Here is a 23,580-nt window from a genome sequence, read left to right as displayed (position 1 = left end):
CTGTGCTCTGGCCAGGGCTTTGTCCTTGCCCCGCGCCTGCCCCACTGCCCTGCGGCTCAGGGCTCTGGGAGGGCACCAGCACCCTGGGCACAGAGCTCCCCCCACCCCCCAGCCCTCCCATCTGCAGAGCTGCCCCCACCCGCTGCCATGCCACTGTCCCTATGCCCCGTGGCTTTCGATGGTCAATGGAGATGCCTTTGCGCCCTCAGCGTGGCATGTCCACACAACCTGGGTGGCTGTGGTGGCCTCCCTGCTTGGGGCTGCTCAGGCACAAACCTCACTGGGGGCACCCCGAGGGTGGCAGCAGGGTGGGAGCGGGAGGGCATCACCCCAGGGCAGGGGTGGCCGCTGCCTTAACACGATTCGCTTTGTTGAGTTTGGCCCTACTTTCCGCCTTGCCTCCCTCTGCACATCCTTGGCTACCAGCCGCGGGCACAGCGCCAGTGTCACGCACGGCCCCGGGCACGAGGAACCCGAGGGGTGGGGACGCCTTGGAGGAGCCTGTACATTGCAAGCAAAAGAAACAGAAAAAGATGAAATGTGAAAATAATGATCGTTTTAAATAAAAAGTAATAACTGGAGCGAGCGAGGCTGCATGGTTGCTGATGGGCAGGCGTGCCAGGGCTGGGCACCCAAGGAGGGCCCGGGCTGGGCAAGGGCTGAGGAGGGGGTTCACAGTGCTCCGGTGGGTGGGTGCAGGAGCCTGTTATGGGCAAAGGGAGCTGGGCATGACACAGGGCTGTACCCAGCACTGGGCATCTTCCAGGCTGGGTGGTGGGGCTGGGTTGGGGGTGCGAAGCCCTGCAGGGCGCAGGCAGGGTGCCCAGGCAGAAGCCACCGCAGCTGGCGATGCTGTGAGCTGCCCTTGCCGGACGCAGGCTGGCAGCAGGAGCGGTGACCAGGGCCCCACGGCGGGGCATCTCCGGCTGTGCCGTGGGGCCAGGCGTGGGTGGGAGCGGGTGCACCCTGGGGAGGAATGTGGGCTGGGAGGGGCCGCGGCTCCAGCACGGGGCACTCGCACCACAGCCACCACTCAGCCGGCAGCCACCGCCCAGCATGGCCGAGAAACCCCAAATCCAGCTCTTCGTCAAGGTGAGGGGGGTCATGGGGGCCTGGGGCACCCCAGGCCGGTGGGCAGCTCTGGCTGCCACTCTGGCACTGCCCGGGCCGGGGTGGCCCAGCCGCCCCTGCCCACTGCAGTGCCCAGATGTGGGCCCTGGGCCGGCAGCGGGCGGCGCGGGGCTCTTCTCCAAGGCACAGCATGCTGCTGCCTGTCCCATGGGCATGGTGGGGGGCTGCGGGTGCTCAGCCTGGGGTGTTGGACTGGGGTGCCCCCCAAACCAGGGCCCCCTGCCCAGCAGCCCGGCCACTGCAGCGTCTGCCTGCCTGCACCTGCGGGGCCCTTCCCAGCCACCGCCCAGCCAGGGCAGTTTGTCCGGCTGCACAGGGCAGGACAGGGCCCGCCTGGGATCGCGCCTGAGGGGTGACAGGAGCCACCAGCATCGCCGTCACCTTCCTCTGGCATAGTCCCTGCTGTGCTGGGCTGTCCCCTGCCGTAGCAGCCCCCGGTGCCACCACCATGGTCACTGCCCCCAAGCCCTAGCCCCCTCGGCACTGCCGGGCTGGGGCAGCCTGGGGCCCCCTGGTCACCCAGTGGTGCCGGGGCCAGCACCCGCTGTGCCACGCAGGCTGCTCTGCAGTGGGGCACAGAGGCCCCAGGAGCAGGCGGGGGCCAGGGGCTGGCACCCTGCCCGGCATAGCAGGTGCCACAGGCTGCCAGCGCGGCTCACCGGCCTGCAGCTAGCCCGGGCTTGGCCGGGGTGGGTGGCATGCACCCTGCCACCCTCACCCTGCACCCACTGGGGCTGCCCGGCCAGTGCTACCGGAGCAAAGGGGCAGCTGAGCTCTCCCTCTCTGCCTGCAGGCAAGCGAGGATGGGGAGAGCGTGGGCCACTGCCCCTTCTGCCAGCGGCTCTTCATGGTGCTGCTGCTCAAAGGGGTGCCCTTCACCCTCACCACCGTGGACGTAAAGAGGTGAGAATCACCCCTGCGCTCACCGTGGGGCTGGGGGGGGTTGCCAGCCATGGGGTCAGGGCTGTGGGAAGGGGCATGGGACAGCCTTGCCCTGGCACACTGATGGGGAAGGTGGTAGGTCCCCAACACCTTGGGAAGGGGCAGGAAGGGTGGGCACTGTGGGATGCGTGGAGCCTGTTGTACCACCCCCAGCTGCCCGCTGCTGCTCGAGGGAGGTCAGTGGGCCTTTCCCAGGGCAGAGCTGCCATGGGCACACACTGAGGCAGGAGCAGCCATGGAGCACCACCTCATCCCTTTGCCCAGGACACATATGTGCATGCAAATACACACACGTGTGCGATGTCCTGCAGAGCCCTGGGCACTGGTGGGCATCAGCGTCCGTCCCTGTCTCCTGCAGGGCACTGGACGTGCTGAAGGACTTCGCGCCAGGTGCCCAGCTGCCCGTTTTGCTCTACAACGGCGAGCCCAAGACTGACACCGTCACCATCGAGGACTTCCTGGAGGACAAGCTGGGCCCCCCCATGTCAGTGGCCAGCGCTGCACTGAGAGGGGGCAAGGGACCAAAGAGGGGCATGGCAGGACAGGCTGCAGGGGGGGCGGGCAGGTAGCACATGAGCCTGCCGGCCCCTGCCTCTTTCCTCAGCTGTGCCCATGTCCCTGCAGGTTCCCCAGCCTGGTCCCACAGTACAGGGAGTCGAGCCTGGCCGGGAATGACATCTTCCACAAGTTCTCCACCTTCATCAAGAACCCAGTGCCTGCCCAGGATGAGGGTGAGGAGCTGGGTGGGGGGGACACCCCATGTAACCTCTCAGGTGCCCCCACCTTGAAGCCCGGACAGGTCACCATGAGCCTTTCCAGCCCCCCCCCTGCCCCAGGCCACAGCTGGGTCTCTCCAGGCACTGCCCCTCCCCACGCAGTTCAGGGCTCCCATGGGAGGGCAGGGGCAGGTGCCAGCCTGGGCAAGGCAGGAAGAGTGTAGGTAGGCACTGCCTGGGCACAGGGATGGGCTGGCAGGAGGCCACGGCACAGCTGCGGGGCCCCCATGCCCGCAGCAGGGCCATGCCCTGACCCAGCGGCGCTGCCGCCCTCCCCGCAGCGCTGCAGCGGAGCCTGCTGCGGGCCCTGCTGAAGCTGGACGAGTACCTGAGTGCCCCCCTGGAGTACGAGCTGGCCCATGACCCCCATCTCCGGGCCTCCCGACGCCACTTCCTCGACGGGGACCAGCTCACGTTAGCCGACTGCAACCTGCTGCCCAAGCTCAACATCGTTCAGGTGAGTGTGAGCATCCCAGTGCCACGCCCTTCCCCTTGCCCTGGCTTCTCGATGCTGCTGGCTCCATGCTCTCACTCTCCCTCGGTGCCTGCAGCAACGCCCCGCACCATTGCCACCCCCTGTATCACCCCCTCCCATGACCCCTGCCCAGCATGGTGCATTCCCACAGATTTCACTCCCCTCTGCATCCCCTGCTGGGTGCCACCCCTCGTCTCATGCAGTGCCCGGGATGTCCCCTGGCCCCCTGCCACCCTTCCTGGCTGGCTCCTGTACCCTAACCCTGTGAATACCACCCCCCTGGCAATGGGGCCCTCCTTGACACACCACAGGCACGCGGGGCTGGGCAAGGGCTCACCCCATTTCTGCCCGCAGGTTGTATGCCAGCATTACCGCCGCTTCGGGATCCCCAAGGACCTGCGGGGCGTGTGGCGCTACCTCAACAGTGCCAGCGAAACCAAGGAGTTCAAATACACCTGCCCCAACAGCGAGGAGATCGTACAAGCGTATCGCTCCGTGGTCCGGTCGCCGCAGTGAGCCGGGCACGCGCCCAGGCGGGCGCAGGGCCAGGGTTGGGCAGCAGGCCAGTACCCGTCCCGGTCCTGACATGACCATCCCCTCCTGCCTGCATGCACTCAGGAGGGCAGAGAGCATGAGCTGTGCCGCCAGCATCCAAATTCCCCCAGCTGGCACCCTGCCCAAGGTGCCGGCAGCAATCTGTGTCGCACTGAACCTGCAAACGTGTTCTTGCCTCTTGTGCCACCCTCCCTGCCTGGCCAGAACCCCCTCGGCCTGCCCTGCGGTCCCTCAAGCATCAGGATGCGTGCAAGGGGGCCGCAGCCACGGGCACTGTCTGTACCAAAGCTGGGCAATGCTGAGGGCAAGGGCAGGAGCTGTGGAGGAAAAGCTGCCCAGAGCAGAGGGCTGCAGGGCACAGAGTGGGCAGCGCACTGCAGCAGGCACCCCTGCAGCCTCCCTCGGAGGCACACTGTGCCACCCGCCAGGTGAGTGACAGGAGGCAGGGCTGTGCCAGGGCAGCAGGCACCACAGGATGCCCCCGAGGAGCTGCACTGGGTGAGGGGAACCAGCACAGCCATGGCAGAGCCCTGGGGACGGAACCGGGGGGCTGCTGCGGGTGGTGGACACGGCTCACCCCCCATCGCCCTGGGTGAGTGGAGCGGAGGGCACTGTCCCCCCAGAACCTGCCATTAGGAAGCTCCCAGGAGCAGATTTGGGAGAGGGATGGGGGTGAAGCAGGGCAAGTCCAAGCCATGTATCAGAGCTCCCAGAAATCAATAAAGGCTTTGCAAGCAAGTCAAGTGTGAGTCTGGAGTGACAAGCCCCAGCAGCTCTCCACCCTCGCAGGACTTCGCATCGGCCTCCCAGTCCTCTCTCAGTGGCTAGCAAGGGCTGGGCCCATTCTCCCAGCTCTCCAGGGGGCTGGGGAGGCTCTAACCACTCACCCACCAGCCCACTGGCACAAAGCCAGCAGGGAAGTGAACTCCTCTGAGCTCCTGACCCTCCAGGTTCAGCTGCAATTAGCCACAGGATTCCTGAGAAAGGGAATGGCAGAATGGACCGACGCATCCACGCTGTCCCGGTACCCAGACTGGCTGGCAAAACCACCTTTACTGGCAATAGGTTAAGCACAGGTAATCTTTTCGTTACATGGCGATATAAAAGTTCTTTAAAAACCCCATCAATTCATGACAAGCAAGGTAGAAAGGTGGCCCCTGCCAGCAGGGAAGAGCTGCAGGGAAAAAAGCCACCACTTTTGTCAGCCCTGCCCCATCTGTCCCCCCTCAAAGGCCCTGCCACCACACCAGCTGAGGATCTGCTACTCGCTCAGGCCTGCCAGGCGCTGGCTCCAGCCCTCTGGGTCCTGCTTGCCCTGTCTGCCTCCCTGGGCGCAAGGGGCTCAGCGAGCCCGGGGCGCAGTGAAACCTCCTCCACCAGCACACGTTGCTGGCAAGGGTCCGGTAGGGCTGTCATCAGGGGACGGGACAGCACAGGTCAGGAGTCCTCGAAATCCACTCCAGACGGTGCCTTCTTGCTAGGAGATGGAAGGAGTATCACAGCCCAAAGCCCCCCACTCTGCCCCCACGCAGCTACAGAGCAGAGTCCACTGGATCTCCAGTGCAGCCCAGCCCCAGCACTGGGCCTGGGAGCAGCACTTACCTTTTGAAGCCAGGGTTAATGAGAGACTCTCCCGGGATCTTCCTCTTGGCTGGCAAAGCTGAGCCAGCACCCTTGTTTTTCCTGGGGCTGGGGTCTGCCTCGGTCAAACACAGGCAGGTCAGGGATTACAAAAGGTTGATTAGTTGCTTTGGCAGCCCTGCAAGCCCCTCCATGCCCAGGGTGAGCCTCCAGCAGCCCAGCCTGGCTGGCCCAGCATCCATGGTGGGTGAGGAAGGGCAAAGCCTGGTCTCCTCTCCCAAAGGAGCAGGGAGCCATGGACCTGCCACGGCCCCCAGTCTGGAAGAGCAGCACAACCTGATCTCCTGGACGCTAGCGAGCAACCTGCCTGGCGATGCCCGGCATCTGACCTGAGCACAGTGCATCCCAGACACCCCGAGAGCCACTGCACTGAGCCCTGGGCCTTTCTGTGCCAGGAAGGGCACCAGGACAGCGGGGCGGCTGACAGCAGCCACAGCCAAGGGTGCTCGGAGCGTCCTGGAGAGCACATGGACATAGGACCAGCAGCCTCCTGGGGAAGAGAAGGCAAACAAGCAATGGGACCAGGGGAGGTGCCCTCTGGCAATTGCCTACCTGGCAGGAATTGCTGCTGGCTCCGGGCAGCGTTCTTCTCAGGGCTGCAGGAAGATGCCAGCATCTCCACTGCTGCTGAGACAGGAAGCAGAGCCAGAGCTTGTGACAATGCACCCCAATACAGCATGCAGCACCCCAAGCCTCCCAGCAAGCTCCCTCCCCTCCACAGCCAAACTGAGTCACGTTCTCCTCCCAGCACTCCCACCCAGGCTGCTGCTGCCCCAAGATCTTCCTAGACCCCTAAAATAAGAGACCTCCGCGAGGCAACTCCCACACACAGAGATGACGGTGTGGTGCTGACCACGGGGACAAGGCTGTGTCTCTGCACAGAGACACGACACTGCGTCCTCTGGTCCCAAGCAGGATCTCTTCTGCCGGAGGCCATCAGGTGCAGACCCAGGCCAGCTCTGGGAACTGGCCAGGCCAAATAGGAAAAAGAAGGCAGCACCTCTGCTGCGCAGCCCTCCTGGGCAGCCCCCCGGGACCGGGGAGGAGAATCCGCCTGGGCCAGGCCAGGGAGGCACAGCCTTCTCCCGTGGCTGGCTGAGCTGGATCACTTGGGGCGCCTTTGGGTGGGGGGTATGACACCGCGAAGGTGGCAGAGAGCCGCCCACCCTCCTCCTGCCTTTATCCCCTTCCAAACCCTCCCCACGGACCTTCCAGTCGTCTCTCCAGGCTCTCGACGCGCCCCGCCATGCCAAACACCAGCGCCTGGAGCTGGCTCCTCGCCTCGGCCATGGGCAGCTTGAAGAGATCCAGGGCCGAGCACCGGGCCTCCTCCCGCAGCTGCAGCGTGGCCTTCCCCTGGCCCAGGCTCAGCCAGGCGGCCCCCCGCCCCAAGGCCTCCCTGCGCGGGCGAGGCCGCGGTGAGGGGGGCCCTGGGCAGAGGGGCCGGTGCCCGGCGGCTGCGGCACCCACCTGAGCTTCGTGCCGTGCTCCTCCGGCTGGCAGCGCTGAGGAGGAGAGCGGGCATGTCCCGAAACGGCCCTCCCCGGCGCCCACCACCGCCGCCCCGGCCCAGGCCCGGGCCTTCCCCTCCGCCCCGGCCCCGGTACGTACGCAGCCGAGCGGCGGGCGGGCGCCGAGCTCCCCGGCCCAGACCTCCAGCGCGTCGGTCACACTGCGGGAGGCAGCGGCTCAGGCTGGGCCGGCGCCGCTCGGCCCCAGCCCGGCCCCGCTCCCGGCCCCGCACTCACTAGACGGTGCTGCCGGGGCCGGGGCCGGGGCGGCAGTAGCAGAGGTACCGGCCCGGCCCGGCCCGCAGCAGGTGGAAGGGCCCGGTCGGCTCCGCCATGGCGGCAGCGCCGGAAGGGGCGGGCGAGGCCCGCGGGCCCTCCCCAGCACTTGGGCCGCCGGCCGCGCCATGGTCAACCTGGGGCTGCGGCGGGTGGAGGACAGCGTGGCCGCCAAGCACCCGGTGCGCCCTGCCGGGACCGGGGCTGGGGGGACGGGGCTGGGGGGACCGGGGCTGAGGGGACCGGGGCTGAGGGGACCGGGGCTGGGGGGAGCCGGGGCTGGGGGGAGCCGGGGCTGGGGGGAGCCGGGGCTGGGGGGGCCGGGGCTGGGGGGAGCCGGGGCTGGGGGAGCCGGGGCTGGGGGGAGCCGGGGCTGGGGGAGCCGGGGCTGGGGGAGCCGGGGCTGGGGGGACCGGGGCTGAGGGAGCCGGGGCGGGCACGGGGGGTGCCGGTGGCGCCGGCGCCCCGCGCTGAGTGTGTCTCCGCAGGCGCTGCAGCAGTACGCGGCCTGCCAGTCCCACGCCTTCATGAAGGGCATCGGCACCTTCCTGGCAGGTACGGCCCGGCCCGGCTCCCCCCAGTGCCCCCCGGCTCCCCCCGGCCGCTCCCCAGGGGCTGCGGGCAGCGGGGGGGGCGGCCCGGGCGGGGCCGTGGCCGGTAACGGCGCCCGGCCCCCGGGTTTCGGTAGGCAGCGGAGCCGCCTTCGCCGTGCAGAAGCTGGTGAACAAGAAGCTGCCGTACAGCCTGCAGTGGAGCCTGCTGCTGGCCGGGGGTGAGTGTCCTGCCCGGCCCGGCCTGTGCCCGGGCAAGCCTGCGGGCTCCGCTCCGGGCAGGGTGGCAGCAGGAGCAGGGCCATGCTGCAGGAGGAAGGGCTGTTTGTCCTTATCCCGGGGGATTTTCTCCCCTGGCTCCTGTCACATCCCTGCTCCCCACGGCCCCGGGGGCTCAGGGACGGCTCGCAGGCAGCTGCAGCAGCTCATAAGCTGGTGGGTGCTTTCCCCACCGCTGCCCTTAGCAAATGCCCTTGCTGCTGGCGCTCTTGGGAGCATCTTGCTCTCTTCAGCCGCAGGGTCCCTCGCCAGCTACGTGGTAACCAGAGCTGAGACGCAGAAATGCTCTGACTTCTGGATTTACCTGGAGACAGGCAAGTCCCCACAGGAGCTCACCATGGCTGGTAGGGTGTCGCAGCCCGCAGGTACGTTCACATCTCTCCCTGCTGCTTTCCCTGGGCTTGTCGTGCCTGGTTTTTCCCTGCTGCAACAATTTGCTCTTCCTGCCTCGTAATTAAGCTGGTGACTGTATCATTGCCGACATCCCTGTGTAAGTCCCACACTGGCACCCCTTATGACAGGCTGGCAGCAGTGCTAGGGTGGCTGGAGTTCCCTGCCTGATCTCATGGCTCCCGTGTCCCTCTGTGCTCTGGGCCCATCAGCTGTGCTGCCGGTACCTGAGCAGGACCCGTGGCATGGGGTGGGAGTGCGTGCTTCTGCCTGCTGCCCTGCCTGCTTCGTGGATTCACGAGAGCCAGCATGAAGGGCTTGTTTGCTGGAAGAGGATGAAGAGGGTGGGGGATGGAGGGAGGCAGTAAACCCCCCCACACCCCAGTTGCTTCGTGCAGTGGCCAGAGCTGGAGTGGGTGGTTCCCACGGCTGCTGGCTGCTTTCTCACTGGTGCCACGAGCTCCCAAAGCTGGGCCTAGCTGAAGAGGCTTTAAATGCTTCACCAGGGCTCTGTGGTTCTCTGCCCACCCCTGGCAAACGCTTCACCAGGGCTCTGTGGTTCTCTGCCCACCCCTGGCAAACGCTTCACCAGGGCTCTGTGGTTCTCTGCCCACCCCTGGCAAACGCTTCACCAGGGCTCTGTGGTTCTCTGCCCACCCCTGGCAAACGCTTCACCAGGGCTCTGTGGTTCTCTGCCCACCTCTGCCCTGGCAAACATGCCGGGATAGTCGGGGGTCCAGGGAGCTTGTTCTTTCAGTTGCAGAGAATCTGCCCGGCCCAGAGGACAGAGAGAGTGCGGCACTGCCGGTGAGGAGGAACAAGTACGGGGACGTTGTGGAGTAGCCAGCAGAGCACAGTGCACGGTGCCCGTGTCCTGCTTCACCCCTTGCTGCCTGCCCCTGCCTGTGCTGCCTGCGAGACTGGTGGGCTCAGTAGCACTGCCTGGGAGCTCGGATGAGTCGATCCTGCAGTGAGAGCGTGGTGGAGGCACCGTAGGGATTGCTGCCTCCCAGGTGGCCTCTGAACATCGCATGTGGGGGGCACAATAAAAGTCGAGAGCTGAAAGCACACGTTATGAACGCAGCGAAGGCTGGCAGTGGGACAGGAAGAGCTGCGGTGCAGGTGGTAAACATCACCCTGAGGCAGCCCCTGGAGTAAATGGTGGAGCAGAGAGCTCTGGTCCCTTTGAGGCCATGGCACCTGCAGTCCGACAGCACAGTGCTGTGAAATGACTGCAGGCACGGATGGGTTTGGGCTAAGCTGTGAGGAGGCAGAGCTGTTGCCATGCACTTTCTGTTCCTTGACCCTAGCTGGTCACAGGGTCCCTGTCCCCATAGCAGTGAGGCTTTTCTCGCCTGCCCAAATGGGGCTGAGCTGAGCCCTGCAGCCACACAGCCTCTGGGGGTGTTCTCTCTGCCCCCACAAAAGGGGGTGCACATGTGCCCAGAGCCCCTCTGTGCGGGGCCAAGCTTGCTCTTGGGGCATGTCACCTGGCCAGTCCCAGTCTCTCCATCCAGATCCGTAACCAGCCGGCAACAGAATGGTACTGTCTCGAATCCCACGCATCCAGAGAGGCATGTGGGAAGATTAAGAAGCCTCTTTTACTTCATTTTTTCCTAATAACAAACTCCAAGTCATGACCAGGGCAAACCAGCTGCTCTTTGTGGATGTCCAGCTCTGATTCGGCTGCAGCTGAATTTCTTAGAAGGGAAAATCCAGCCTGGGTTCTGGAAGCTAGCTGGCTTCTTGGAGCAGAGCAGCAGCGTTTCAGCTTCAGAGACCAGAAACGCCTCCTTCCGTGTGGCGCTGGAGACAGTCCCTGAACCTCACCACGGGAGGGAGTCCCTATGCTGGGGAGATGAGGGCCCGGGCAGGAAATCTGGTTCGGGGGCTCAGAACATCATCTGAACTGGCATCACGCTTGGCTTGTGCGGAGAGATGGGGAGCAGCCACCAGAACAGCTAAAAGCAAAGTGGCTGCAGGGAATGGGTGGGTTAAGCCAAGCACAGCGTACTGGGAGCTTGGCTGGAGCGGGGAGTGGAGCTTGTGCTGCCCGCGAGAGCAAGGAGGGCAGCGAGAAACGGCAACTCTTGCTAAAGCCGCTCCTCTACTGGGGCATGCGGAGGAGTGTGGCGGGGTGGGAGGCTCTTTCCAGATGGGCTCGATGCGTCGGGACTGGCCCTGCGCAGCTGCCCGGCAGCTGGATGCATGCCGTGGTGACTCTGAGCTGCCGGCAACCGCAGGGCTGCTCTCCTGTGGGCTGTTCTCCTGCCCTGCTTGGGTAGCAGGCCCGGTCCCCTGGGAGCAGAAGCTCCCTACGTGTTCTTGCGTGGAGGCTGTGGCCGTGAGCACAGTGGTGAATGCACGGCGCAAAATCAGCTTGAGCATTGCCTGCTCACGCTTTTGGGGTGTCTGGACCTCTAGCACTTGGGAAACTTTGCAGCCGTGGCTGGTTGAAACTTTTCCACCTCCAGGTGGGTCTGAGTCTGGATTGAGGTTTGAAGCCCACCTTGGTCTGTCTTGGGGGGCTCTCCAGGCTGGTAGAGCATACAAAGCCGTGATGGTTTCTCAGCATTGGGCAGGCTGCAAGGGATTGAGACCCTCAGGCAGAGCCTGACCTGCGGCTGTGTCCGAGTAGATCCTATAAGTGTCTCTACCCCTGCGGGACAGCCAGGCTTGATTAGCCTGTTGCTGATCAAGAGCCACAGAGCCATAGGAGTGGTTATAAAGATTTAGTTCTGATTATAAAAAAAAACACACAACCAAACAAAAACAAACCTTCTGCATGTTTGCATGTCCCTGTTCTTACTCAATTGGAAATGAAGGCGCATCCTCCCAGCTGCCTGGTGTGGGGTAATGCAGGGCTCAAATCCGAAAGCAGCACAAAGCCCCACTCCCGCAGCGAGCCCATCACCTCTGCGCTGGCATGGCCACGCACCGGGGAGCCACGGGGGCTTTTTGTGCCATTGCCAGGGGGACAGAGGAGGCTCTGGCTGTGGCAAAGTCGAGTCTAGCTTAGGAACCACAGGAATGGGGAAGGCACCATGTCTGGTTGCTGAAGTGGGACCTGGGAAGCTGGTTGCTCCCCACGTCTGATTGTTGCTAAGCCCTTACCCAAAGCCGCTGTGCTGAGGCTGGCGGCAGTCCAGGCCAAGATCTGGCCCTCAGGAAGGTCAGTGGGGTTTGTGCATTGGCCAGAAAGACAGCATGGGCTCTGGGTGATGCCCAGAGCTCCCCGGGAGGCAGGGCTGATTCTCCAGGGACAGGCTAGAGAGGTCAGCTATAAGGACTAGCCTAAGTAGTACTCCCCACCCCACCCATGCACATGAGAATAAATCCTGCTGTTGTCTGGACTTACCGGCCAGTCCAGTAAGTTCAGACAACAGAAAGATGCCCCATGTCTGAACGGTCAAATCCTGAGCCTGCTCTGGGGTCCATCCCTGAGTAGCACTGAAAACCCTTAAGCCATTCTCCTGCAGGGCCAGTGGTCCTCTCCTGTCCCCCCCATTCTGCAGCTTGAAAGCAAGGGGAGGGCAAAAAGGGACAGCTTTACTTCTGGGACAGGCAGCGTCAGGTATTGGAGGAGGACATCTCTGAGCACTTGCTGCATCCCAAGCGTTCAGGCCATGGAGACTCCAGCAGGAGGGATGGTGCTGGGTCCTACAGACAAGGCCCACCCTGTCCCTGCCGTTAGATTGCGCTGGACTTGCTGCGCCGGAGCAGGCAGATGGCAGTCACCAGAGACGTCAGGGTGGTGAGCACAAAGAGCAGGATGAGGATGACCCAGCAGTTGTACAGCATGCTTTTCTGGGAAGAGGGCTTCTCTGCCGGGATCATGTTGGTGAGGTTCAGCATGTAGCCCAGGGCCCAGCCGATGGAGGTTTCTCCTGCCTGTGGAAATAGCATGGCATGGTCACCACCCCAGTCAACCCAGCTCCGCGGGCCTCAAGAGACCTTCCAGGGACCACTTCAGTGTCAGCTCAATGGAGGAGAGGGGTGTGGGGGAGGCCACAGCACCCTGAGCCCTCGCTCACCCATGGGTCCAGCCAGCTCAGGACGAAGAAGTGACCATCCCGTGCTGAGCTGAGCTCATCCGATGGGAGCAGGATCTCATCCGCTCAGGCCAGTCCTGATCTCACTGACCATCCCACGGCTCATGCAGGTGAGGGCACTTGGCAAAGGTGGGATCCTACCCTGAGATAACTTCCCAACAAGCCTGAGCGAAGAGTCGTTTGAGATGGCTGGTGTCTCGAGGGCCAAGGAAGGACTGGAGGACCTGACTCCATTATCACCCTACAGTCAGCTCAGCTCATTTTTTTCCACCTCCCAGAAGATCCGCCCAAAAACTGGGAGTCCCATCCTGCTCCTGTTCCCCAAAATCTTCCCTCACATTGCTTGGCTCTTTCTTGGTGGGGGATCATCTCTCCTGCAGGGCTTTTTGGCCTCACCCCAAACAGATACCATGGCATGAGTATGTGCTCTGGTGTTACTCACCTTCTTCTGGAAGGCAATGTTGGGGAAGGAATGGTTGTTGAAGTTGTAGCCCTTGGTGGTGAGCAAATAAACAAACATGCTGACAGCGCAGTAGTCTGACAGTCTCTTCTCCAGCTTAGGGGCTTTCTGGAGCAGCTGGGTGGGATGCATGGAGGGACAGAGAAAAGGGGTCAAGCCAACAGGGTCCAGGCTTTGTTTCTGTGGCCTGAAGCTCTGGGTGGTTGTATCTGGCTGGCCAAGGTGCTGCTCATACCCACCTGAGCCTCTCCTGGTCCCATGAGGGACCCGTCACCCACCCTCCCCCTACTCCATGGGTGCTGGGACATCCAGCCCTCTCCAAGGGCTGCTCTCAGAGCCCAGGTGATGCCCCACATGAAGCAGCCCTCTCCTCCCTGCTGTGCCCGAGGACCCCACCTCACTCCAGCTGGTGGCACAGATGGTCTCGGCAGCATCCTTCAGGTCACTGGGCAAGTGCACAGGTTTCCCCATCACTGTCTGGATGAAGTCGACCGTGTAGAAGAAGGCAGAGAAAGCCTGATGGAGGAAAGTTGGCAGCTGTGGGACAGGCAGGGAGAAAACCCTCTCGCCATGAACAGCCACTCTCACCAGTGTGGTGGGCACGAGTGACCGCCCTTGCAGAGCGGGGGGGGGTCTGGCTTTGCCACCGCATGATGCCGGGGGGACAGGGACACCTGCCCACCTAGCAGCCAGGCCACCACTCTGCTCCATGCCAGGACTTACGATGAAGTTTCCTGAAACCTCTGGCTGGAAAATGCCATTGAAGGAGCAGCGGGAGAAGGAGCACGTGGTGAAGTCGAAGAGCTTGCCGACGTGCAGAGCACAGAGGCTCCCGTTCCCGGTGCCGACCACAGTGATGGTGGAGTTGAGGGCAAGGCTGGGCCTCTCCTTCTCCGTGCAGGGGCTGTCGTAGATGCTGCTCAGCGACAGGCTCTTGCGGTAGCCCGTGGGCCAGCAGGGATGGGGGATGGTTGCTTGGTAGTTCTCAGCCTGCCGGAGAAGCAACACACGGGGCGCGTGAGCTGTGCCGTAGCCCTGGCTCCCTTGGTGCTGCATGGCAGCCCTGGCACCGCTGCCTGCCTGCCTCTGTTTCCCTGCCGGGGAGATACGGAGGAGCTTGGGCAGTGGGACACAGAGCTGGCAGTTGCCACAAACTTCTTGAGATGACTCAGGTCGTCTTGGCTCTGGCCAAGGGGTGCAACACCTTATGGAAAGGGTGGAAGGAAGCTCTGGGACCATGGGAGAGGGTCGGGGCCAAAAGCCAAGAGTTAGCTGGGAAGGGTGTGCAGGTGGCCCTGCAGGGCTGTCCTAGAGCCAGGGCTGGGGCGCACCCCTGTATAGGGGCAACCACGGGGTGATGACAGCCAGCATCCTCATCGAGCACATGCTGGTACCTGGAGGAGCTTTGAGAGCAGCCTCTTGAGGACCTGGTCCCTTCCGTAGCAGAGGAAGCTGTGGGTGTACACTTTGTACACCTGGCTGTACAGCTTCAGCATCACCTCGTTTCTGGGGTCTTCAATGGTGTCCCTGGTTTCAAAGGTGATCTGTGTGGAAGCGCCTCCGAAGTCCATGGCCCCCAGGGTCTTCTTCTGGGGCTGGATCCATTCGCCGAGCCACCCGCGCTGAGCAAGGAAGCCAAGAGCAGGCATAAGGACGTGATGATCTGTGGGACAGCCTGACCACCACAGCTGTCCCCGCCAGGCACTGCGCTCCCCTGCCCACCTTGATGAAGTTCTCCAGGAGGTAGTTTGCGGTGACCCAGCCGAAGACCCCTTCATCTTCCCCTGACAGGATCTTTGCCCCCCGGAAATCAAAGGGGTACGACTTCAGCGTGGCTGCCACGGCACTGAGGACGGCGTCTGAAGCCTGCGGGTTCGCGATGCTGCGGGCCAGGCAAGAGGGCAGAGTGGCAGGGCTGCGTCAGGGTGCTGCGAGCGGAGCCCCCGCTGCCCACACAGCCCTTGGGGCCCAGCCCCGCCGCAGCACACGGGGTGGGAGCCAGGTGTGTCCTCACCTGGGTACCTGTAGGGATGTCCCCCAAAAACCCCAGCTAATTCCCCTTGTCTCTGTCAGAGAAGGAGGCAGGCGGCAGGGATGGAGGTGTGCTCTCTCTTCCTGAACCATGCCCTGTGGCTGGGTGAGGGGGGCATGACTCCCTCCTCTGTGTGGTTTTTGAGGGGTTAATTATTCCCATTGCATCCCATCAGGCTGGCAATGGGTGCAGGGGGACTTCCCTCCTGCCTAGCCAAAAAGACTGGGTGGGTTATCCCGGTGCTGGCCCCACGCCAGCCCCTTTTCAGCCAGGGATGTGCTGGTTGTGCCCTGCAGAGCATCTCCTGCTCTGAAAGGTGGGAGCATCTCTGCGAGGGACATGGAACCGGGCAGCTGGGAGGGTTAAGAGCTTCGCCTGGCAAAAGGGAGACATCGCTGCTGTCTTTCACCATCTCCACCCCTGCCATGGGTATCAAGACAGCAGTGTGGCATGGCAGGGCCACCCAGGCAGCGTTTGAGGCCAGGCAGCTGGCACAGCCACAGCAAGCACTCACTTGAGCAGGCGCATGCCAGCCGTGGCGCCCAGGTAGAGCGGGGTGCCCGCGTGTTTCTCCTTGGGCACGTCTCTCAGAGCCTGGTTCAGGCAGTGCACCAAGCTTGTCCCGGCAGCTGGAGGGTTGGAGCTGTAGCTGGAGATGCCGGGACCTGTGGAGAGGAAACAGCATTGCTCCATGCAGGCAGTGGGAAGATGCCCGGTGGGAAGGTGCTCGGTGGGCAGCTTTGTCCCTCCCAGGCTGTTCAAAAGGCGGATGCTGCAGGTTTCTGTGGCCATGGAGCCATCCAGAGACCAGCCACACATCCCTGTCCACTCCCCATTCCCCACCGGCTGAGAGCTGGGAAAAGGTTGCTTAAACGGAGCGTGGAAAACCATTTCTTGCTCCTCGCTGGGCTAGGCAGGGAGCTGAATTGTTTCCTGGTGGTTCAATGCATGCCAGGAAAAAATAAACCACAGGCATGCATGGCTGCAAGCCTTGGGGGGGGGGAGATGGGGGAGGTTTTGGGAACCGAGCCGGACCCCTTATAACACCTCACTGCGCTGGTGAATACACAGGGAGGCAGCTAGCTGGGCATGGCAGGGGCATTCGCACCATCTCAGTGTCCTGCTTGCAGGGAACGTGACAGACGCTGCCACCAGCCCCCAGCCCCCGGGGACTGGGACAGCCCTTACCCTCCACATCGCACATGCTGTGCTCGCTGACCACCCCGGTGTCGTTCTCCTTGTCTGCAGGCCACTTGTAGACGAACATGGCTGTGTGGGAGGACCCGGCGTCCAGCACGATGCCATACTGCGGGTGGGGGGGAGGCAGCGGGTCAGGCTGGAGGCGGGAGACCCCCTGGCTGCCCCAGGCCATCCCGAGGGAAGGCAGTGGGGCTCAACCACCCGCCATGCCTGGCCAGTCCTGCCCTGGCAGTGCCCTGCCCGGCAGCTTCAGGAGCATCGCCTGGCCGAGGCGGGTGCTGCTCAGGCCACAGTGGGCATGGTCTTGCCCACATCTGCCGGCACGGGGCCCTGCCCAGGATGCGGCTGGGAGCGGGCGTTGGGGATACTGGCCACCCCAGGACGCTGCTTGGCACAGCACAGGGACTCTGGGTTTTTTGGCATGGGGACTCCTTTGCCTCCTTGAGCACAGACCGGGATGCTCTCTCCCCCAGCCCCGCTTGTTCCCATCTGCCCGCAGCATCGCTCCTGGCCAGTGGGCATCTCTCCTGAGCCCTCCCGGGGGTCTCTGGGGCCAGCGGAGGGGGGATGACACCTGGGAGTGGCCCCTCAGGGATGCAGCTCGCCAAAGAAGGGCAGCCAGGCACCTCGTCCCTCCTGCCCTTGTATGGCTCGGCCATTCTCCGGCTATAAATAACCCCGCTCCCTCCTGCCAAACAAGGTTACCCAGCTCCCAGGGAGGGGCTGCCCCGTGCTGTCTTCAGCCCCCCCGGTCGGACCCCTCTGCCTCACCCCCCGTCACCCACAGGCTCAGGGCTGCTGCGCTGGTCCCCTCCGTCCCTCCCGGAGCTGCTTTGCTGCTGGAGAGGAGGCTGTGAGGCGGGGGGGAAGCAGCTGAGCATCTCTGGGGTGAAACCACTTAAGGCTTAAACCTGGCGTGTACAAAGGCCCTGTCTGCTGCCTGCCCTGCCCGGACCCGGGTGGAGCCCCTGGGCTGGGGCAGGCAGCTCCTCTCCCTGCCCAGCACCCAGGAGCCACCCCAGCCCTGCCTGGTGGGTGCTCCTGGTCCTATCCCTGTCCCTGTGTCCACCGGCTGCAGAGCGGGCTCCAGCCCAGGTGGCCGCAGGGCTGGGTTTTGGCCAGCTCGGGCAGCAGGAATAAAGGGTCAGGGCACAGGCAGGGATGCCTGGGGTCCCCGCTTAGAGGCAACCCCCATTCCCATGTGAACCCATGGCCCCACACCAGCGGTACCCCCTGCTCCCCTAGTGAACCATTTCCAATGGGTGACCCCCCCCTCCAGCCTCCCCCAGCTCCCGTTAACTGTCAGCAGCTTGCCACATGCTCTGGCCAAAACCTACGAGCCAGCAGAGAATCCCCCTCTGCAGCCAGACTGGGGCCAGTTTGCCATGGCACTGGTGTAGGGAAGCAGCTCCCAACGATGCTGAACGCTGCAGAGAGGAGGAGGGGAGGCTCTGACAGCCCCCCCCCCTCCAGCTGCCACTCCAAAGCACAAAGCTGGGGAGCAGGACCCCCAGTTTGGGCCGTTTCTGGGCTGGGTGCTCGGCGGGGGTGCCCCAGGCAGCCTCGGGGGGGCTCTCAGCTCCCTCCTCTGCCCAGCATCCCACGGGCCATGCACCCCTTGGCACTGAGTGTCCCCCCAGTCCCTCCTCGCCATAGCACCCATTGCCTCGCTTGCCCGCACCAGGGCCCAGTGGGCACCGCCTGCACCCCCGGACGGGTAATCACCCACCAGGCACAAGCACACGCAATAAAGGATGCTGAGGTGCCCCAGCGAAGCTGCCTCTCCCAGGGGACGCCCACTGGCATGTCACCACTGGCTTCCACCCCATGGTCCTCGCAGCATGTCCCCTTCACTGTCGAGCCCTTGTGAGTGGGTGCTGGAATCCCTGCAAGGGATCCCTGCGGAGGATCCGACCCCAGAAGACGCCCTGCCCGCCTCTGCCGCGCGTGTGCCCACACGCCCTGCGGCCACCATGCAGATGCCCCTGGAGTCCTCGCAGGGCACCACACCACCTCCACACCACCCCATATATCACCCGGAGTGACATTAGCATTAGCAGGGTGACAATGCTATCCCCAAAGGGAAAGCATTGACAAGTCACCCCCAAACCTGAGGCTGAGCACAGCCGGGCCCCCGGGAGTGGTTTCCAGCCCCAGGATGACATGGGGGAGGCTGCAGCCTGCGGAGGGGGACGAGGCTGGAGACGGGGATACCTACGGGATGGCAGGGGCTAAGAAATGCTGGAGCAAGAGGCAGAGAGAATGACCTGCAGCACTGGGGACACCCGGTGTTACACACCAGGGATGGGGACAGCCCGGCCGGAGCAGCGCTGGGGATTCCAGACTGACCCTGCGGCAGGAACGGATGTGGCCACGTGAGCTTGGACACACGGCTGGATCCAGGGTGGGCAGGGGAAGCCCCACACGCCTGTGGCGGGGGGCAAACCTGGTTCAGGGGATTTCCTGCTGCCTTCGCCAGGGCTGGCTCAGCTGGGCTCTGCTTCCAGCCCCACGGAGAGCTGGCACGGGGTACACACGTGGGGCTGCACACGGCGGGGCGGGGGGTTGCACATGTGGGGGGATGCACACATGTAGGTGCACGTGTGCATGGCTGTGTGCATGCGGTGTGCATACCTGCAGGTGTGCGCGTGGGGGTGTGTGTGCATGAACATTTGCACGTGCGTGCTAATTTAGGTGTGGAGGTGCATGCGTGGGGACGTGCACGCACATGGGTGTGCTCAGGTGGGGTGTACATGCACGTAGGTGTGCCAGTGTTTGTGTGCACCTGGATGCATGTACGTCTGTGCGTACATGCATTTAGGTGGGTGTGCATGTGTGGGTGTGCATAGGCATGCATGCGAGTGTGCACCCGTGTGGGCATGCGTGTGGGTGTGTGTGTGCCTGGGGCAGCCACGCTGTCTGCTCAGACCCAGGGAAGCAGAGCACACGTGGCGCAGGGCGGCCGGCAGCGAGAGGCAGCACCGACCTCACACCCAGGACAAGCTCCACGGAAAGTTGTCATGTTTGGGGTGACAGTGACACTGCTGCAGCAGATTGCAGAACCAACTGCCTCAGGCAGACACATCCCTGTGCCCTTTGCTGCCAACACCTGCAGGTCGGGGTGGGGGTCTCTACTCTCAAATCCTGGTCTCCGGGAGGGCAGAGCCCATTGCTCCCAGGTGTGGGGCAGCAAAGATGGGAAGCAGCCCCAGCACTCGTGGGAGAAGGATGGTTCCATGGGACCTCCTGACTGGTGGTGGCTCGGCCCCAGCAGTGAAGGCAGCCGCACTCAGGCCCAGCCGAGGTACCGACGTGCGGCAACACGAACCGCCGCAGCGCAGTGGGTGCTGCCAGCCGCAGGGAGTGCCCGGCGCCCAGCCAGCCGCCAACGCCATGGCTCACTCCCCGGCTGCCCCGGCATGAGAGGAGTCAGTGCAGCCTCGCACCAGCCCCCTCTGCCCTGCTCCTGGGGGGTGTAGCGTTTTGCACCCCAACCTGTCCCCGTGGAGGAGCTGTCCCCCCCAGCGGCGCTGGTGGCAGTGAGCAGGGGTGGAAGCCACGTGCACAGGCATGTGCACACAAAGGGGCCGAGGCAGACCTGGATGGCCAACAGGGTCCCCAGGGATGAAGGAGAGGTCCCATCCCTTCCTCCGGTAGGGAGGTACACACATGCCTCGAGCACCCGCATGGGAGTCAAGGATGGGGTCACCCACAGTGGGGCTGCGACGGTGCCAGCCCCTGTCCCAGTTCCTGCCCCAGCCCTGTCTCAGCCCCTCCCTGCTCCCGGGCATCAGAGCTACTGCATCACATCACCCAGTGCAGAGCGAGCCGCCGTGCAGGCACGAGCCGTGGCCGAGCTGTGGGCTCGCAGCCGTGCTGGGGGCACAGGAATGTTGTCTGCAGGGGCTTTGCAGATGGGAAGCTCCAGGAGGGAGAAACCTGGCTGAAAGCCCGTCTTGTTAGTGATTTGCAGCGTAAGCACTGCCCTCAGCTCTTCCAGCCGAGGTGTCCTGCGCCTGCCAATGAGCAGGCTGGAAATGAGGGCTGGAGGGACACAAGGATGCCTTGGCATGCTCCCGTTTGGAGCCTGCCTCCCATCATCTCTCTCATCTGCCCCGGCACGCTTGGCTGCCGGCACCCCAGGGCTTGGTGGGTCCTCACGCACATGTTGGGGGCCCTGGCCCCAGCCCATAGGTCATTCTCCAACCCCAGAATCTCCTGGTGGCACAGGAATAATGGATTTTTCTAACAGGACCCCCTGACCAGACCCTGGTGATGCCACAGGGCTGGGGGACACGGCGGTTCCCAGCTTGGCCCCGCACCAGGACAGTGTCCCCGTGCTGCCCCTGGCCCCGCTGCCTCTGGGGTCACCTGTGGCCCCGTGCGCTCTGCCCCACCGCAGCATCGCTCAGCCCAGCCCAAGCCAGGCCTGCTCAGTCCTGAAGCCCCTGCAGAGGGGACGCAGAGGGCGGGGATGTCCCCAAAGGCCACAGGCCAGCGAAGACACAAGTAGGGTTCAGGTATCCTGGTGAGTGCATGGCTCTGCCCAGAAACGTCCCACACCCCAGAGGGGGAGGCGGAGAGTGGCACTGAGAACTGCCCAACTCGCTGTAGCCTGGCACCACGCCCTGTAGCCGTGCCCGGGCCTCCAGCCCCCCACCCCACAGGATCTCTGTGTGGTCCCATGGTGCAGCAGGGGCTCAGCCCGGCCCCACAACATCCCACCTCCCTCAAGGGCGGCGAGATCCATGGGGCTCCCAGGTCTGGCGGTGTGTTACGATGGGTTTCTTTCCTGCCACGGGAGCTGCAGCTCCCCTGGGACAGCTGGCAGGGGAAGAGCCCAGCAGGCTTTGTAATGGGCAGTGAACAGATTTGCCAAAAGAAGGAAAAAAAGGGTTGTCAAAAGAAGGCAACGGCTCCAAGCCATCAGGCAGCGGTGCCGTAAGCCCTGCCGAGGACCCACGAGGGACAGGGAACACTGCGCTCCTGGGATCAGTCCCTCCGGCAGCAGGACAACTAATCTTGGGTATTTTTAGGGCTGTATTCCAAGCAAAGGAGCTGGAAAGGGAAGACGTGGAGCCACAGGTCAGCAATGAACAGTGCTATCATCCAGCAGTTGCTGCTAACATGGACTGAGCCAGCAAGGACCATGTCTTGCCCAGGCGTGTGGGGAAGACGTGCCCGGGGTTCCCCACAGCAGGACCAACCTCCCCTAAATCATGCTGGCACATTTTGGGCTGAGTTAGACTAAGACAAAGCTTTGCATCCCCAAAGCAGCCCTGAGCTTTGTGCAAAAGCAAAGCCCTTGGTGCCTGCCTGGTGCCAGCCCCACGGGAACAGGCACTGCCATGACACCAGTGCCGCGCTCTGGCGGGCAGTGTCTCACCGCACGCACCGTGCTGGACCTCACGTGCGCTTGGCACATCCAGGAATGGTGCAAGACCCCAAGTCCCCAGGCTGGGCGGCACAGCCTTGGGCAGAGCAGGGCCAGGACCCATGTGAGTGTTGGGGGATGCTCAGCCCCAAACCGCAGCGCTGCTTGCAGACTGGATGGTGCTACCACTGGGAGAGAGAAAAAGCACAAAAAAGCTCAAAAAATCAAATTCCTGGGAATGCATCTGGCATAAAAACAAAGCTCCAGGTTGGAACCAGGAGGAGAAAAGTCTTCCCAGGCTGACCCAAGTGCTGCTCATAGGGCTCTCAGCACCTATCTGTCTAATGCACCCGGGTCCAAAGAGTCAAGATCCGTTTTGAAACCAGCTACGGGCACCGGTCAATATACCCCAGCATGTGGCAATGGGTGACAAAGAAAGGTGTCACAAGAAAAGAGTTAATCATTGCTAGTTATACTAACAGCGGCGAGTATCATCTTGGCTAAGCTAGTTTGTTTTCTCAACCTAATCTTCATTACATCTGACAAACCCAGAGAGACGGCAACACATCTGGCATTCAGGCTGGCTCAGAAAGTTTCCAAGCAAATTGCCTGGGATGAGAAAAAGGGGGTTTTGGATGAACTGTTTTCTAGGACAAGAGCCTGCTCCCCATGGGATAGCTCAGTCTGTCACCAAAAAAAAATAATACTTTTTTAAAACAAAAGACTTGGGCTGCAAAAGAGTCAACTGAGGGACTTGGCCAACGAGGAACTTCTTTCAGCATCGGAATTGACAATGAAAACGAACAAAACCCAGCTCGTTTTCCTAGGGAAGTGCGTTTCTCGTCCGGCAGCGCGGGCTCAGGCGATGCAGCTGGAGCCCCCCCGGGCGATGCTGGGGTGCGCAGGGGTGCCCCGTCCCCAGACAGAGCCGGGGCCGCAGATGCCGACACGGCGGCTCTGGCCTGGGGGGCCGCATCCAGACCCGCCACCGCCAGCTTTCAGCCTGTCCGAGGGATCCCTCTCTCAAGCGCAGGTCCGAGGCGGCGGGGCCGGGCAGGGGTCCCCGCAGAGGGGGGGCAGCCCCGTCCCCGGCAGCCCCGCGGGGGCCGCTCCCTGCGCCCCCCACCCCGCGGCTCGGGGCCCCCCGGCCCCGCTGCCCTCCCCTGGCGCTGGGGATCCCCTGGATGCCGGAGCCTCTCCCGCACCGGGCACCCCGCGGATGGCCGTGCCCGCTGCGGCTCCCCCAGCCCCGCGCAGCCCAGCCCCCCCCCCCCGGTGCCCGCTGTCCCCGTCCCCTCCGTGCCCGGCGCCCCCCCGGTGCCGGCCCCGCTCTACCTTGAAGCCCGGCGGGCCCCGCGTGTCCCCGGAGCCGAGGCAGAGCAGGAGGATGCCCAGGAGGCAGCCGAGGGCGAGGAGCAGGAGGACGGCGGCGACCCGGCGGGCCATGGCGGGGCCGGAGCCGGGGCAGGTGAGCGGCTCCGCGGCGGCTGCGGCGGCTCCCGCTGCTCCTCTTCCCCCGCCTCCTCCTCCTCCTCCTCCTCCTCCTCCTCCTCCTCGCCCGCCTCTCCCGGCTGAGTCACCGCCGCCCCGGCCCACCCGGGCGGGACACGGGGCTCCTCCGGGCTGCGGGGGGCCGGCCCCGGGCGGCGGGTCCCGCGTCTGCCTCTGCCCCGGGATCGGGCCCGTCCTGCCGCCCCTGCCCCGGGCATCGCCCCCACCCCGGGCATCGCCCCCACCCCGGGGCTCAGCCCCATCTACCCCCCCCAGGCCCCCGGGCATGGTCCCTGACCCAGGACTCAGCCCCCCGGGTGTCACCGTTACCGCGGGGCTCAGCCACCCCCGTCCCTCCTCCCAGGGCGTATCCTCTGTCCCCGGGATCAGTCCCATCTTCTCCCCCCAGCAGGCATTGTCCTGGGCCCAGGACTCAGCCCCATC

The 23,580-nt window shown here is 63.9% G+C and overlaps 4 protein-coding genes across 7 annotated transcripts; 2 read left to right on the top strand and 2 right to left on the bottom strand.

Annotated features, from left to right (window-relative positions):
* The first annotated feature begins 1,047 nt into the window (after window positions 1-1,047).
* On the top strand, window positions 1,048-3,840 carry CLIC3 (chloride intracellular channel 3). The gene is made up of 6 exons (XM_059828893.1): window positions 1,048-1,092; window positions 1,925-2,034; window positions 2,432-2,557; window positions 2,698-2,804; window positions 3,131-3,306; window positions 3,679-3,840. Exons 1-6 carry the CDS (start codon window positions 1,057-1,059, stop codon window positions 3,838-3,840), a joined length of 717 nt encoding a protein of 238 aa, XP_059684876.1. The 5' UTR covers window positions 1,048-1,056.
* Window positions 3,841-4,904: 1,064 nt separating this feature from the next.
* PAXX (PAXX non-homologous end joining factor) lies at window positions 4,905-7,366 on the bottom strand. The gene is given in 7 exon segments (XM_059828932.1): window positions 4,905-5,428; window positions 5,460-5,575; window positions 6,073-6,144; window positions 6,729-6,919; window positions 6,991-7,025; window positions 7,132-7,192; window positions 7,269-7,366. Coding segments are annotated over 7 exon segments (780 nt in total). The 3' UTR covers window positions 4,905-5,221.
* A 69-nt stretch (window positions 7,367-7,435) lies between these two features.
* On the top strand, window positions 7,436-12,911 carry TMEM141 (transmembrane protein 141). Of its 3 annotated transcripts, none has more exons than XM_059828797.1 (5): window positions 7,436-7,489; window positions 7,796-7,862; window positions 7,996-8,079; window positions 8,371-8,502; window positions 12,690-12,911. In XM_059828797.1, the coding sequence occupies exons 1-5, from the start codon at window positions 7,436-7,438 to the stop codon at window positions 12,728-12,730; spliced, it is 378 nt and encodes a 125-aa protein (XP_059684780.1). In that variant the 3' UTR covers window positions 12,731-12,911. The 3 variants fall into 3 exon arrangements, with proteins under 3 accessions (XP_059684780.1, XP_059684779.1, XP_059684778.1); XM_059828796.1 differs by lacking the exon at window positions 12,690-12,911 and adding an exon at window positions 9,291-9,716; XM_059828795.1 differs by lacking the exon at window positions 12,690-12,911 and adding an exon at window positions 9,285-9,715.
* Window positions 10,982-23,091, bottom strand: ENTPD2 (ectonucleoside triphosphate diphosphohydrolase 2). 2 transcript variants are annotated; one of them, XM_059828647.1, is made up of 10 exons: window positions 22,981-23,091; window positions 16,260-16,377; window positions 15,586-15,736; window positions 14,762-14,921; window positions 14,434-14,661; window positions 13,763-14,029; window positions 13,436-13,555; window positions 13,353-13,367; window positions 13,022-13,072; window positions 10,982-12,418 (listed from the first exon to the last, which is right to left on the bottom strand). In XM_059828647.1, the coding sequence occupies exons 1-10, from the start codon at window positions 23,089-23,091 to the stop codon at window positions 12,218-12,220; spliced, it is 1,422 nt and encodes a 473-aa protein (XP_059684630.1). In that variant the 3' UTR covers window positions 10,982-12,217. The 2 variants fall into 2 exon arrangements, with proteins under 2 accessions (XP_059684630.1, XP_059684629.1); XM_059828646.1 differs by lacking the exon at window positions 13,353-13,367 and having other exon boundaries at window positions 13,022-13,156.
* Window positions 23,092-23,580: the final 489 nt, after the last annotated feature.

The sequence above is a fragment of the Gavia stellata genome, chromosome 24, assembly GCF_030936135.1.
Source record: "Gavia stellata isolate bGavSte3 chromosome 24, bGavSte3.hap2, whole genome shotgun sequence".
In the NCBI taxonomy this organism is placed as follows: Eukaryota; Metazoa; Chordata; class Aves; order Gaviiformes; family Gaviidae; genus Gavia; species Gavia stellata.
Note: the sequence above shows the minus strand (reverse complement) of the source record. Positions and strands in the feature narration are given on the sequence as shown.

Bases quoted from the DNA above. Each gene is read 5' to 3' on its own strand.
- CLIC3 (XM_059828893.1), top strand. From the start codon at position 1,057: ATGGCCGAGAAACCCCAAATCCAGCTCTTCGTCAAG. The intron at 2,805-3,130 runs GTGAGGAGCTGG...CCCTCCCCGCAG, and splicing joins AGTGCCTGCCCAGGATGAGG to CGCTGCAGCGGAGCCTGCTG. The intron at 3,307-3,678 runs GTGAGTGTGAGC...TTCTGCCCGCAG, and splicing joins CCAAGCTCAACATCGTTCAG to GTTGTATGCCAGCATTACCG.
- TMEM141 (XM_059828795.1), top strand. From the start codon at position 7,436: ATGGTCAACCTGGGGCTGCGGCGGGTGGAGGACAGCGTGGCCGCCAAG. The intron at 7,863-7,995 runs GTACGGCCCGGC...GGGTTTCGGTAG, and splicing joins CATCGGCACCTTCCTGGCAG to GCAGCGGAGCCGCCTTCGCC. The intron at 8,503-9,284 runs GTACGTTCACAT...TTGTTCTTTCAG, and splicing joins TAGGGTGTCGCAGCCCGCAG to TTGCAGAGAATCTGCCCGGC.
- ENTPD2 (XM_059828646.1), bottom strand. From the start codon at position 23,091: ATGGCCCGCCGGGTCGCCGCCGTCCTCCTGCTCCTCGCCCTCGGCTGC. The intron at 14,662-14,761 runs GTGGGCAGGGGA...TTCCTTGCTCAG, and splicing joins TCCTGGAGAACTTCATCAAG to CGCGGGTGGCTCGGCGAATG. The intron at 12,419-13,021 runs GTGAGTAACACC...CTATTTCCACAG, and splicing joins ACATTGCCTTCCAGAAGAAG to GCAGGAGAAACCTCCATCGG.